This window comes from Balaenoptera acutorostrata, chromosome 20, assembly GCF_949987535.1.
Source record: "Balaenoptera acutorostrata chromosome 20, mBalAcu1.1, whole genome shotgun sequence".
NCBI lineage: Eukaryota > Metazoa > Chordata > Mammalia > Artiodactyla > Balaenopteridae > Balaenoptera > Balaenoptera acutorostrata.
Genome location: NC_080083.1, coordinates 22,253,314 through 22,268,590, shown reverse-complemented (window position 1 = coordinate 22,268,590; position 15,277 = coordinate 22,253,314). Strand labels below are relative to the sequence as shown.

At 37.9% G+C, this 15,277-nt stretch overlaps 1 protein-coding gene across 3 annotated transcripts in view; it reads left to right on the top strand.

Annotated features, from left to right (window-relative positions):
• Window positions 1–15,277, top strand: part of TADA2A (transcriptional adaptor 2A) — a 55,003-nt gene that overhangs the window by 31,987 nt on the left and 7,739 nt on the right. For all 3 annotated transcript variants that reach the window (XM_057535457.1, XM_007190234.3, XM_057535456.1), the window contains 4 exons: window positions 578–641; window positions 1,983–2,026; window positions 5,045–5,155; window positions 6,659–6,730. In XM_057535457.1, the coding sequence (XP_057391440.1) occupies window positions 578–641; window positions 1,983–2,026; window positions 5,045–5,155; window positions 6,659–6,730 (291 nt within the window). The remainder of the gene's footprint in view (window positions 1–577; window positions 642–1,982; window positions 2,027–5,044; window positions 5,156–6,658; window positions 6,731–15,277) is intronic.

The window sequence follows — 15,277 nt, the reverse complement described above, 5'->3', positions numbered from 1 at the left end:
TAAAGTTTAAAAAGTATTACAGTCATTCATCTCTTCAGGTCATCCAGCTAGAATTTATGTTATTTTTATCTCAGACCCAAGGGAGAATGGCCTGGATAAAGTATTCCTGGTCATTTCCCAGTGATTGAAGTTATATACAGATGTAGTACATCTGCTCATAGCTCAGCATGTTAGATTTTGGTATTTCTTTCTTCTAATCTGAAACTCTAACATGTAATTTCTAGTCCATGTGTCACTAAAGTTCAGATTCCTTGTTGAACTGTTATATGAAAGCTAATAATATACATAGCAAAACATGGTCAAAAGAGATGTTCAGGAAAAAGCAGAAATTGTTATCTATAGCGTAATCCCATATAAACATATACTTAGGAAAAAAGAACTTTACTGTAATTTACTGATATAGAAATTCACTATCCTAGGGTATTTTTGTTTCCAAGAGACAGATTTCCTAGACCAGTGAGTGTGGAATAGTTAGCAGTATGAGGTTGAAAGTTTAGGACAGCTTGGGCAAAAGATTTCTTCTTGTCTTGGCTTTATTTATATGTAAGGGTTTGTTTGTTTGTTTGTTTGTTTATAGCTCTGAAGATGGCTGTAGTAGATATCTATCATTCCAGGTTAAAGGAGAGACAAAGGCGAAAAAAGTAAGTCTAGAAAACCATCCTGCCTTCTTTTGGCTTTGGACTATTGACCACATATAGCCCATAAGAACAAGTTCCACTTGGGGCTTATCTTAGGACCTTGAGGAAAACACTTAACCTCCTTGGATCTCAATTTTTCCATCTGTTAAAAGGAGATAATAATACCTCTCCTTTTCTTGCTTTTTAACCTCCTCCTTCCTTACCCTTTCTTGATGTTTTGGTGACCAATGAATAATATGGATACACTGTTTTAAGGAAAAAAGGAACAAGAAAAATTCAAGATATTATTAAGTTGTTACGCTTAATAATGCTCTATTCTAACTGCTCAGTTTTTATGAGAAGTCTTTTATATACAAGGATTTCAAAGAAATTATGAACAAGTTTCAGTCACTCTTGGTTATTCCTTCTCTTTGCAACAGAACAAAAAACATACATTGAGACTGAGAAATTATGGATCCCAAACCCCTATTGGATTACAGAGACTTTAACAGTTCAGAGAAGGGTATGCGGAGGGTGTGTGTGTATGTATGTGTAGGCATGTTACCATGGTGTTAATAACTAGAGATACAGTGGCATCACAACAAGAAAAAGGAATGGGACTTGGGAGGCACTCTGGAGGGACCAAGACATAATCTAAAGTAAAGCTTACTCTCTGCGTGTCTGGAGTTAGCTTCTAAGAAGCGCTGAAGAAGATTACCCAGCTGTTCTTGTGAGAAGCTTCATTGCTAGTCATGAATACCTCCGGTATAAATCAGAGGTTCCAGACACGTAACACTGCATGGTTTACCTAAATTCTGTTTTGCTTAAAACACGGAATTAGAGCTAGACAGTGTGGTAGAGCTCAGTAGTTGAGGTCGCTATTAGATCTTATGTTTTATGATGACCTTCCATTAAACATGCACGAGATTTATTTCAAACAGCTTCAAGGCATTCTGTGAATGTACAGTTGTAAATGTTGAGTGTGTGATCACAGATTTTCCTTAAACAGCTGTTCTCAATTATCATTTCCCTAAGCTGAATAGATGATATGGACACAGATTCCCTTCTGTTTCATCTTAAGTTACAGACATGTGTTTTTCATTATTTGTGAGTGCTTATTGATCTATTCATTCATCCAGCAGATAGTTATTGAGAATCTACAGTGCCCAAGGAGAGGAAAAATATATGATGCTTGAGAGCCTAAAATTGTGCTAGAGACTTACTGACCTGCAGAACTTTGTGGGGAGTGACTTCTCTGGACCTCAGTATTCCCCCTTGCAGTGTTTAGGATATCTAATGAAAGCTGTGTGTGGAAAACATTGTTAAATGTGAAACTGATTATCATATATATGTTTTTCATTCTAGAATTATAAGAGACCATGGATTAATCAACCTTAGAAAGTTTCAGTGTAAGTAATAGTTTTCCTTATTTTAAAATTTCTCCCAACATTATTGAATAGTTTTAAACAAATCATTTATGACAGTAGTTCTTAATCAAAGTTGCATATTAGCATCACCTAGGAAGCTTTAGAAATTCTGATGCCTGACAGTCACCTCAGACTAATTAAGTCAGAATCTCTGGAGGTAGAGCTACAGCATCTGTATTTTTTTAAAGTCTTCAAGGCAATTCTGTTGCATCGTAAGAGTTACAAACCATTAATATATGGTCAATAACACTAGCATGAGAATACTTTTTTTTTTAAATTAGTATAGTAATTAAAGCATGAATATTAATGGATCATTTTCTGGAGCTGGATAGGGTTGTGTTTTGGAATTATATGTTAAATATAAAATAACTTTGACCATCAGGTTGTGAAAATATTTTTATGGAAAAAAATTAACAGAAAATGATAGCTTTATTTTGCATGGTCGGGGCAAACAAACAAGAAAAGACATTAGAATTGTATGATGATGAAATAAACCTATGATTTTTAAATGATTGCTAACTTTGACCTTACTTTTAAATATTTGGTGATAACCTATGCTGGGCGGAAAGAGTCTCTGTACTTTTTCTTCTTCTACACTGTAGAGTTTGTTCAGAACATAAGAATGATGATATCATAATAATTGCAATATTTATATATGTTTATAATAGTTGTATGTCACAAGACTTTTTTTTTTGTAAAAGTACCTAATGATTGTGCTTCATGCGCTAATTGATAGAATCTTATAGGGTTTGACACTCTGTGCCAGGAGGGTTCAGGTCAGCCAGTCTTGGGTTAAGTATCAGTTAATAGAGTCATGGTTATAAGTAGGTTACATTTTATGTCCTTTATTTTTTCACTTTCCATTACACACATTATGGTGTTTTGATGATGTCACTTCTAATAGTTACATAATATGTTGTATAGATACATAAATATATAATGACGTGCTTAACCTGTCTTTTATTATTAGATCTTTAGCTTATTTTCAGTGTTTTTCTAATCATTATAAATAAAGCTAAGGTAAACTTGTTTGTGAATAAAGCTTTGTCTGTATTTAAAATTGTTTTTTTAAGATAGATTCCCAGAAGTGGAATTAAATAGGTCAAAGAATATGGTTATTAAAAATGCTTAACACATGCTGCCAGATTGTTTCCTAAAAGATGGTTTTATCAATTTATATTCCTTCTAGCAGTATACAGTATTGCCTATTTAACCACGTCCTCATCGAGAGCTGTGGGTTTGCAAAAATAACCCAAGGTCAGATCTCCCTTGCCCTTTCTGTAGACAATAATTGGTCATGTTCTGATAGCCACAGTAGTGGGTTCCTTTGTCTGAATTCCTGGGCTTTCCACGATAGGTCAGTTGATTTTAACCTTTACATAGTAGACCTTGACTCTTGTATAAATTCTGTTCTCAGCTGGTGGACAGAGGTCAGTTTAGCCTCTTTATTCTTTTAACTGTATTTCTTACATACAGAGCTGAGGGGAAGCTCTGTTGCTTCCAAGAAAGAAGTGGTATGTGCGTTGTGGTTTGAGAGGTCTTCAATTGCCATTATACTGAATGTGCATGTGACCTTAATATGTAGGCACAGGAGTTTTTTTCATCAAATTAAAAAATTTTACTCCAAATGTTTCTGTATTATCCCTGTAGACGGGGGCGGGGGGTTTGGTGGTGAAAATAATCAATTTGTGGCTGCCCATCAAATCAGCTCCTAGAATTTGTGGGCAAGAATTTCTCCTGCAAAGAAAAAGATTCATCTGAAAAGAGGACTTATTTAAGTAACTGTCATAAGTGATAGCCTGTATCTTTAGCCTGAGAGTGGACTAAACTAGCCTAGTTACTCTTATTGAAATGACTGAGTAGCAGTTCGAGAGTTCCTGGCCGCTCCAGCCTATCAGTTACTGTTGGTGGGTTTTACTACCCATCTTTTGGCTGATAGCTCTTTTTATTAGAAATTTGGTCAGTAGTGATCCTCAAAGTTGCTGACCCACATGGGTATCCCAAATGGCATATTGGACCATTCGCTTCCATCATAGTGATCAAAATATAACTTCATTAGTAGTACATTAAGTTGTGGTACCTAATTAAGTTTAAAGAAAGGCAAAATGACCCATGTAGAAAGTGAAGAAATAAATGCCTCATTTGAGGATATGTAGTTACAGAGGTTTTTATTTTTGGTGGAGCGTGCAAGAGATCACACTTTTTCCAGGCTAATCTACCTCTTCTAGATGAATTAGTATGTCTGCACTTCCCTTGTTCTGCAGAAGTTATTTTTTATTTTTTAAAATTTATTTTATTTGTTTATTACTTTTGGCTGCGTTGGGTCATCGTTGCCGTGTGCGGGCTTTTCTCTAGTTGCGGCGAGCGGGGGCTACTCTTCGTTGCGGTGCGCAGGCTTCTCATTGCGGTGGCTTCTCTTGTTGCGGAGCACGGGCTCTAGGCGCATGGGCTTCGGTAGTTGTGGCGTGTGAGCTCAGTAGTTGTGGCTCGCAGGCTCTAGAGCACAGGCTCAGTAGTTGTGGCGCACGGGCTTAGTTGCTCCGCAGCATGTGGGATCTTCCCGGACCAGGGCTCGAACCCGTGTCCCCTGCGTTGGCAGGCGGATTCTTAACCACTGCACCACCAGGGAAGCCCTCTGCAGAAGTTAATACCAGAGATTTTGCCCCACATTGTTTCTGAGAACACATGATCTAATCATCTTTCCCGTTACTGCCAGTACTTCCTGCCCTTGTATAGATTAAGAGACAGCAAGGTGTGGAGGTCTCCAGGGTGCTCAGCAGTGCAGATGCTCTCCAGTGATAACAACCTCTCTGTGTCATAGTCACCCTGATTCTCTTATCATTATGATTAGTGTGCTTCATTCTTAGCTTTCCAGTTTGCTTCCTGTCATTGGTAAGTTAGTCATATGAGGTTAGGAATAATGTTCTTCCATTTTACTTCTTGTAAAAAAAAAAAATGCAGAAAACTTAGAGATCTTTATATTCTTTACTTTCTCTGTAGTAATGGAACGGCGGTATCCCAAGGAAGTCCAAGACCTTTATGAAACAATGAGGCGATTTGCAAGGATAGTGGGGCCGGTGGAACATGACAAGTTCATTGAAAGCCATGCATGTAGGTGGTTTTTTAACCTTGAGCAAATATTTGTGTCTGTGTTTTTATGTAAATAGGAGAGATAATGGTGTGTTTTATGTGAAGTTCTGTAAATAAATAAGTGGATTTTTTTGTATTTCTTCCACTTTATTACTATGAGATTAATTTGGGACTTTGGGGGTGGGAGAAGAGAGCTTAAAAAGCCTAGTGGCTTGTTTTCCCCTCAGATAAACAATAGTTTAGTAGTTTTCCCCCTTTTTATTATGGGAGTTTTCAAATACATGCAAAAATAGAGATCATAGTATAATGAACCCCCATGTGTCCATCACCCAACTTCAGCAGTTATCAACACATGGCCAATCCAGTTTCATCTTTACCACCCACTCCCCTCCCATCCTCAACTGGATTATTTTGAAGCAAATCATATAATTTTGTTCATAAGTATTTTAGTATTAAAACTAGTTTTTTAAGTGGGGACAGAGTTGGATGACTCATCGAGATAGTATATAGTACTTCCATCATTTTCTTGCCTTTTTCCCTGAGAGAGCTCTATCTAGTTCCCATTTGATTTCTCACTGTAAAAAATTGAGAGGCAGTAAGGCAGTAAGACTATAAAACAATCTGGACTGCGGGGCTAAGTCTATACCTTTACTCATGAGAGTCAGGTGTTTGACCCCCAAGTTTAGTTCTGGGAAGGTACTTCTTGAAGGCTCTTATCCTGTACTCATCGTGCAGACATTTCTTGCATGACATTGTAGGCATGTATCTGAGCCAGGTTGGTTGTCCTCACCAGACACCCTGTTTGGTTGGCATTCTTTGTGTGATTTATCCTGGGTGATTTATCCTTCACTTCCTGTCCCAGTTTGTGCCGTCCCTGGTTTATGTGTCACTCCAAAGAACAACACCCCGTGGATTGTCCAGGTGCTTCCTTCATCCTCTGTTTCAAAGCACCCAAATGTGAACGTTCTATCACATAATAACCCAAGCAGTGCAACGTGATCTGTGTGCTCAGAGGAGGCAGAAATCTTTGGTTTATGGAAAACACAATGCTCTTTTGTTCCTATAGGAGAAAAGCTGTAAAGAAACTATCCGGGACTTGAAGCACAGAGCTTTTGTCCTTCCCTTGCAAAAGGGCCACATCAAGTAATACCAGAGACAGGTCTCATAAAAGAATTTGGTTTTGTGACTAGAACTTTTAACAGAGAATAAATAGAGCAGGGAAACTTGGTGATTTAAAAAATTATATTCATTACTTCTGTAGCTAAATGAATTCAACCAGTTCACTATAAGTTTTCTAGGAAGCAGCTGGAGACAGAAGCCAAAAGACAGCTGGAGTACATTTTTGTCAGCCCTTGGGTAAAATTTCTAATGAGATATTAGCAACAGTTAGGATTCCCCAAATGGAATTGCCCAGTCTTTTATAGAAGGCAGAATTACTGAAAATATTCAACAGTAAAAGTGCTCATTAATGTTGATTTTGTTTTTCCAATTTTTCTCCTTTGTTGTTTTCGGGGGGATAAACAGTGGAATTCGAACTCCGAAGGGAAATCAAGAGGCTCCAGGAATACAGGACAGCAGGCATTACCAATTTTTGTAGTAAGTATGCTTAAGCTACACACTAAATCAGAGGGCAGGTCTTCCAAACGCATAGAGGGTGTCTCTGTTTGAGGTGCCATGGATTTTTTTTTTAATATTTTATTTATTTATTTATTTATTTGTTTGTTTATTTATTTATTTTTGGCTGTGTTGGATCTTCGTTTCTGTGCGAGGGCTTTCTCTAGTTGCGGCAAGCGGGGGCCACTCTTCATCGCGGTGCGCGGGCCTCTCACCATCGCGGCCTCTCTTGTTGCGGGGCACAGGCTCCAGACGCGCAGGCTCAGTAATTGTGGCTCACGGGCCCAGTCGCTCCGCGGCATGTGGGATCTTCCCAGACCAGGGCTTGAACCCGCGTCCCCTGCGTTGGCAGACAGATTCCCAACCACTGCGCCACCAGGGAAGCCCCGGATTTTTTTTTTTTTTTTTTTTTTTTCCCCAACCCCATTGTTTTATTTTTATTTTTTATTTTTTCCACACACACACACTGTATTTTATTTTTACAAGAGATAGATAGACTGACACCAAGCATTGTACATGGATGACCACAACAAAAGCAACAATGATTGCAATTACCAAACATGAAACACACTTATACTATGTCATAACATTGACATTCAGTCCAGTAATCCTCCACTGTAACAGCTCCTTTACTTTGCAGTGAAAATTGATTTGTATATTCTTTTCCTCTGAGTCCTTGTGGGATTTTTTTTTTTTTTTAATTCAGACAGAAAGTCACAAAAATTATACTCATCCTCATCAGTTCACTCAGTCCCATGTAATTAATTTCTTTTTTTTCATCTTGATCTTTTGTTAGCACTTTTATGAGTTCATCAGTTTTTCATTAGAGTTCTGAAAATGCTTATTCATTCAGTTCAGCAGTACAGTCAGTTACCAGAAACCTGTACTTGTCAGAGTCTTTTCCATGAATTTCTTGAAGATGAAACTCTTTTATAGGAACATATTTGCAAAATCATCAGAGTACACCCAGAACTGTCTGTAAATGACAAAAGACTTAAAAATGACCATGGTTAAAGATTTGATGAAAGTTCATAATAATGCAGTTGACAAGAAAATTAGTTATTTCTGAGATATACATTTTAAAGTAATAACTAGGATTATTACTTATAACATTATACCAGAACATATAAGATTTTTAGACGTTTCCTGTAATGTCTGAAACATTTATATTAACATATTTCCATACATATTTCCATACAAATACAAATATAAGATTTTTAGAAATTTCATGTAATGTCTGAAACATTTATATTAACATATTTCCATACATATTTCCATACAAATACAAATATAAGATTTTTAGAAATTTCATGTAATGTCTGAAACATTTATATTAACATATTTCCATACATATTTCCATACAAATACAAGATTTTTAGAAATTTCATGTAATGTCTGAAACATTTATATTAACATATTTCCATACATATTTCCATACAAATACAAATATAAGATTTTTAGAAATTTCATGTAATGTCTGAAACATTTATATTAACATATTTCCATACATATTTCCATACAAATACAAATATAAGATTTTTAGAAATTTCATGTAATGTCTGAAACATTTATATTAACATATTTCCATACAAATAACCCAATGAAAGTTTAGTATTAGTTGTTTTGTTTGTTTTTTTATACTGCAGGTTCTTATTAGGCATCAGTTTTATACACATCAGTGTATACATGTCAATCCCAATCGCCCAATTCAGCACATCACCATCCCCACCTCATCGCAGTTTTCCCCCCTTGGTGTCCATATGTCCATTCTCTACATCTGTGTCTCAACTTCTGCCCTGCAAACTGGCTCATCTGTACCATTTTTCTACGTTCCACATACATGCATTAACATACGATATTTGTTTTTCTCTTTCTGACTTACTTCACTCTGTATGACAGTCTCTAGATCCATCCACTTCTCAACAAATGACTCAATTTCGTTCCTTTTTATGGCTGAATAATATTCCATCGTATATATGTACCACAACTTCTTTATCCATTCGTCTGTTGATGGGCATTTAGGTTGCTTCCATGACCTGGCTATTGTAAATAGTGCTGCAATGAACATTCGGGTGCACGTGTCTTTTTGAATTACGGTTTTCTCTGGGTATATGCCCAGTAGTGGGATTGCTGGGTCATATGGTAATTCTATTTTTAGTTTTTTAAGGAACCTCCATATTGTTCTCCATAGTGGCTGTATCAATTTACATTCCCACCAACAGTGCAAGAGGGTTCCCTTTTCTCCACACCCTCTCCAGCATTTGTTGTTTGTAGATTTTCTGATGATGCCCATTCTAACAGGAGTGAGGTGATACCTCATTGTAGTTTTGATTTGCATTTCTCTAATAATTAGTGATGTTGAGCATCTTTTCATGTGCTTCGTGGCCGTCTGTATGTCTTCTTTGGAGAAATGTCTATTTAGGTCTTCTGCCCATTTTTGGATTGGGGTGTTTGTTTCTTTGATATTGAGCTGAATGAGCTGTTTATATATTTTGGAGATTAATCCTTTGTCCGTTGATTCATTTGCAAATATTTTCTCCCATTCTGAGGGTTGTCTTTTCGTCTTGTTTATGGTTTCCTTTGCTGTGCAAAAGCTTTGAAGTTTCATTAGGTCCCACTTGTTTATTTTTGTTTTTATTTCCATTACTCTAGGAGGTGGATCGAAAAAGATCTTGCTGTGATTTATGTCAAAGAGTGTTCTTCCTATGTTTTCCTCTAAGAGTTTTATAGTGTCCAGTCTTATATTTAGGTCTCTAATCCATTTTGAGTTTATTTTTGTGTATGGTGTTAGGGAGTATTCTAATTTCATTCTTTTACATGTGGCTGTCCAGTTTTCCCAGCACCACTTATTGAAGAGACTGTCTTTTCTCCATTGTATATCTTTGCCTCCTTTGTCATAGATTAGTTGACCATAGGTGCGTGGGTTAATCTCTGGGCTTTCTATCTTGTTCCATTGATCTATGTTTCTGTTTTTGTGCCAGTACCATATTGTCTTGATTACTGTAGCTTTGTAGTATAGTCTGAAGTCAGGGAGTCTGATTCCTCCAGCTCCATTTTTTTGCCTCAAGACTGCTTTGGCTATTCGGGGTCTTTTGTGTCTCCATACAAATTTTAAGATGATTTGTTCTAGTTCCGTAAAAAATGCCCTTGGTAATTTGATAGGGATTGCATTGAATCTGTAGATTGCTTTGGGTAGTATACTCATTTTCACAATGTTGATTCTTCCAATCCAAGAACATGGTATATCTCTCCATCTGTTGGTATCATCTTTAATTTCTTTCATCAGTGTCTTATAGTTTTCTGCATACAGGTCTTTTGTCTCCCTAGGTAGGTTTATTCCTAGGTATTTTATTCTTTTTGTTGCAATGGTAAATGGGAGTGTTTCCATAATTTCTCTTTCAGATTTTTCATCATTAGTGTATAGGAATGCAAGAGATTTCTGTGCATTAATTTTGTAACCTGCAACTTTACCATATTCATTAATTAGCTCTAGCAGTTTTCTGGTGGCAGTTTTAGGATTCTCTATGTATAGTATCATGTCATCCGCAAACAGTGACAGTTTTACTTCTTCTTTTCCAATTTGTATTCCTTTTATTTCTTTTTCTTCTCTGATTGCCGTGGCTAGGACTTCCAGAACTATGTTGAATAATAGTGGTGAGAGTGGACATCCTTGTCTCGTTCCTGATCTTAGAGGAAATGCTTTCAGTTTTTCACCATTGAGAATGATGTTTGCTGTGGGTTTGTCATATATGGCCTTTATTATGTTGAGGTAGGTTCCCTCTATGCCCACTTTCTGGAGAGTTTTTATCATAAATGGGTGTTGAATTTTGTCAAAAGCTTTTTCTGCATCTATTGAGATGATCATATGGTTTTTATTCTTCAATTTGTTAATATGGTGTATCACATTGATTGATTTGCGTATATTGAAGAATCCTTGCATCCCTGGGATAAATCCCACTTGATCGTGGTGTATGATCCTTTTAATGTGTTGTTGGATTCTGTTTGCTAGTATTTTGTTGAGGATTTTTGCATCTATATTCATCAGTGATATTGGTCTGTAATTTTCTTTTTTTGTAGTGTCTTTGTCTGGTTTTGGTATCAGGGTGATGGTGGCCTCATAGAATGAGTTTGGGAGAGTTCCTTCCTCTGCAATTTTTTGGAAGAGTTTGAGAAGGATGGGTGTTAGCTCTTCTCTAAATGTTTGATAGAATTCACCTGTGAAGCCATCTGGTCCTGGACTTTTGTTTGTTGGAAGATTTTTAATCACAGTTTCAATTTCATTACTTGTGATTGGTCTGTTGATATTTTCTGTTTCTTCCTGGTTCAGTCTTGGAAGGTTATACCTTTCTAAGAATTTGTCCATTTCTTCCAGGTTGTCCATTTTATTGGCATAAAGTTGCTTGTAGTAGTCTCTTAGAATGTTTTGTATTTCTGCGGTGTCTGTTGTAACTTCTCCTTTTTCATTTCTGATTTTATTGATTTGAGTCCTCTCCCTCTTTTTCTTGATGAGTCTGGCTAATGGCTTATCAATTTTGTTTATCTTCTCAAAGAACCAACTTTTAGTTTTATTGATCTTTGCTATTGTTTTCTTTGTTTCTATTTCATTTATTTCTGCTCTGATCTTTATGATTTCTTTCCTTCTGCTAACTTTGGGTTTTGTTTGTTCTTCTTTCTCTAGTTTCTTTAGGTGTAAAGTTAGATTGTTTACTTGAGATTTTTCTTGTTTCTTTAGGTAGGCTTGTATAGCTATAAACTTCCCTCTTAGAACCGCTTTTGCTGCATCCCATAGGTTTTGGGTCGTCGTGTTTTCATTGTCATTTGTCTCTAGGTATTTTTTTATTTCCTGTTTGATTTCTTCAGTGATCTCTTGGTTATTTAGTAACGTATTGTTTAGCCTCCATGTGTTTGTCTTTTTTACGTTTTTTTCCCTGTAATTCATTTCTAATCTCATAGCGTTGTGGTCAGAAAAGATGCTTGATATGATTTCAATTTTCTTAAATTTACTGAGGCTTGATTTGTGACCCAAGATGTGATCTATCCTGGAGAATGTTCCGTGTGCACTTGAGAAGAACGTGTAATCTGCCGTTTTTGGATGGAATGTCCTATATATATCAATTAAATCTATCTGGTCTATTGTGTCATTTAAAGCTTCTGTTTCCTTATTTATTTTCATTTTGGATGATCTGTCCATTGGTGTAAGTGAGGTGTTAAAGTCCCCCACTATTATTGTGTTACTGTCGATTTCCTCTTTTATAGCTGTTAGCAGTTGCCTTATGTATTGAGGTGCTCCTATGTTGGGTGCATATATATTTATAATTGTTATATCTTCTTCTTGGATTGATCCCTGGATCATTATGTAGTGTCCTTCCTTGTCTCTTGTAACATTTTTTATTTTAAAGTCTATTTTATCTGATATGAGTATAGCTACTCCAGCTTTCTTTTGATTTCCATTTGCATGGAATATCTTTTTCCATCCCCTCACTTTCAGTCTGTATGTGTCCCTAGGTCTGAAGTGGGTCTCTTGTAGACAGCATATATATGGGTCTTGTTTTTGTATCCATTCAGCCAGTCTATGTCTTTTGGTTGGGGCATTTAATCCATTCACGTTTAAGGTAATTATCGATATGTATGTTCCTATGACCATTTTCTTAATTGTTTTGGGTTTGTTTTTGTAGGTCCTTTTCTTCTCTTGTGTTTCCCACTTAGAGAAGTTCCTTTAGCATTTGTTGTAGAGCTGGTTTGGTGGTGCTGAATTCTCTTAGCTTTTGCTTGTCTGTAAAGCTTTTGATTTCTCCATCAAATCTAAATGAGATCCTTGCTGGGTAGAGTAATCTTGGTTATAGGTTCTTCCCTTTCATCACTTTAAGTATATCATGCCACTCCCTTCTGGCTTGCAGAGTTTCTGCTGAGAAATCAGCTGTTAACCTTATGGGGGTTCCCTTGTATGTTATTTGTCGTTTTTCCCTTGCTGCTTTCAATAATTTTTCTTTGTCTTTAATTTTTGCCACTTTGATTACTATGTGTCTCGGCGTGTTTCTCCTTGGGTTTATTCTGTATGGGACTCTCTGCGCTTCCTGGACTTGGGTGGCTATTTCCTTTCCCATGTTAGGGAAGTTTTCGATTATAATCTCTTCAAATATTTTCTCTGGTCCTTTCTCTCTCTCTTCTCCTTCTGGGACCCCTATAATGCGAATGTTGTTGCGTTTAATGTTGTCCCAGAGGTCTCTTAGGCTGTCTTCATTTCTTTTTATTCTTTTTTCTTTAGTCTGTTCCGCAGCAGTGAATTCCACCATTCTGTCTTCCAGGTCACTTATCCGTTCTTCTGCCTCAGTTATTCTGCTATTGATTCCTTCTAGTGTAGTTTTCATTTCAGTTATTGTATTGGTCATCTCTGTTTGTTTGTTCTTTAATTCTTCTAGGTCTTTGTTAATCATTTCTTGCATCTTCTCAATCTTTGCCTCCATTCTTATTCCGAGGTCCTGGATCATCTTCACTATCATTATTCTGAATTCTTTTTCTGGAAGGTTGCCTATCTCCACTTCATTTAGTTGTTTTTCTGGGGTTTTTTCTTGTTCCTTCATCTGGTACATAGCCCTCTGCCTTTTCATCTTCTCTGTCTTTCTGTAACTGTGGTTTTTGGTCCACAGGCTGCAGGATTGTAGTTTTTCTTGCTTCTGTTGTCTGCCCTCTGGTGGTTGAGGCTATCTAAGAGGCTTGATGGGAGGCTCTGGTGGTGGGTAGAGCTGACTGTTGCTGTGGCGGTCAGAGCTCAGTAAAACCTTAATCCACTTGACTGTTGATGGGTGGGGCTGGGTTCCCTCCCTGTTGCTGTGGCGATCAGAGCCCAGTAAAACCTTAATCCACTTGACTGTTGATGGGTGGGGCTGGGTTCCCTCCCTGTTGGTTGTTTTGCCTGAGGCAACCCAACACTGGAGCCTACCCGTGCTCTTTGGTGGGGTTAATGGCAGACTCTGGGAGGGCTCACGCCAAGGAGAACTTCCCAGGACCTCTGCTGCCAGTGTCCTTATCCCCACGGTGAAACAGAGCCACCACTCGCCTCTGCAGGAGACCCCCCAACACCAGCAGGTACGTCTGGTTCAGTCTCCCCCAGGGTCACTGCTCCTTCCCCTGGGTCCCGATGCACACATTACTTTGTGTGTGCCCTCCAAGAGTGGGGTCTCTGTTTCCCCCAGTCCTGTCACAGTCCTGCAATCAATTCCCACTAGACTTCAAAGTCTGATTCTCTAGGAATTCCTCCTCCCTTTGCCGGACCCCCAGGTTGGGAAGCCTGAGGTGGGGCTCAGAACCTTCACTCCAGTGGGTGGACTTCTGTGGTATAAGTGTTCGCCAGTCTGTGAGTCACCCACCCAGCAGTTATGGGATTTGATTTTACTCTGATTGCGCCCCTCCTACCGTCTCACTGTGGCTTCTCCTCTGTCCTTGGACGTGGGGTGTCCTCCTTGGTGAAGTCCAGGGTCTTCCTGTCAATGATTGTCCAGCAGCCAGTTGTGATTCTGGTGCTCTCGCAAGAGGGAGTGAGAGCACGTCCTTCTACTCCGCCATCTTGGTTAATCTCCTTTTTTTTTTTTTTAAACAAGCTTTCACATTTCAGAATGAGTTTTCAATCTTTCCCATAAAGTTTCACCTATTTAATCCCTATAAAATACCATGATATGGATTATCTGAGGTGAAATAAAAGTTATGACACAGAGAAAAGAGAGAGGCTGTTTTAGATTTAGGATTCTGTTGTGGCCTCTAAAAAAAAAGGATTTTGTATTCCAATTTTTAGCCTCAGCCTTTTTAAATTTAGTGATGCATAGTCTGATCATTCTTATTAAGGGAGCTTCAACTGGTTCTAGGCGCTTGCATCCCAGTTACTTGAGGTAGTGATAATTATATTCATAGCAGCTAACAGTTTACCATGCACCAGGCCCTACCCTGTGCACTTCACCTGGATCGTGTCCTTTAATTCTTGTAACAAACTTATTGTTATTTTCATTTAATGGAGAGACTAAAGTTTAAAGTGATCAAGGAGCTAGTTGTAGTAGAGCCAGGTCATAAGGGAAGGTAGTGTGTGTTAGTAGCTAAGAGCTGAGGTCTAGGCTTGGACAGCTTGAGTTTGAATTCTGGCTGTTCTTTCACCAGATCTATAATTCTGTTCATTTCAATTTTCCAAGTCTCTTAGAGTTAGTGTGAAGATTAAATTAGAGGGACTTCCCTGGTGGTCCAGCGGTTAAGACTCCATGCTCCCAATGCAGGGCACCCGGGTTCGATCCCAGGTCAGGGAACTAGATCCCGCATGCCACAACTAAAGATCCCGCGTGCCACAACTAAGACCCGGTGCAGCCAAATAAATAAATAAAATAAATATATATATATTTTTAAAAAGATTAAGTTAGAGATAATGCATGAAAACATAGCACAATACCTGGCACGCAGTAAATCCTCAGTAAATGGCAGTTTCTGTCATTTTGTTGTTATTGTTGGAATGATCTTCGGCATTTCCTCCTTCTTCCTGTTGTTGAAAGC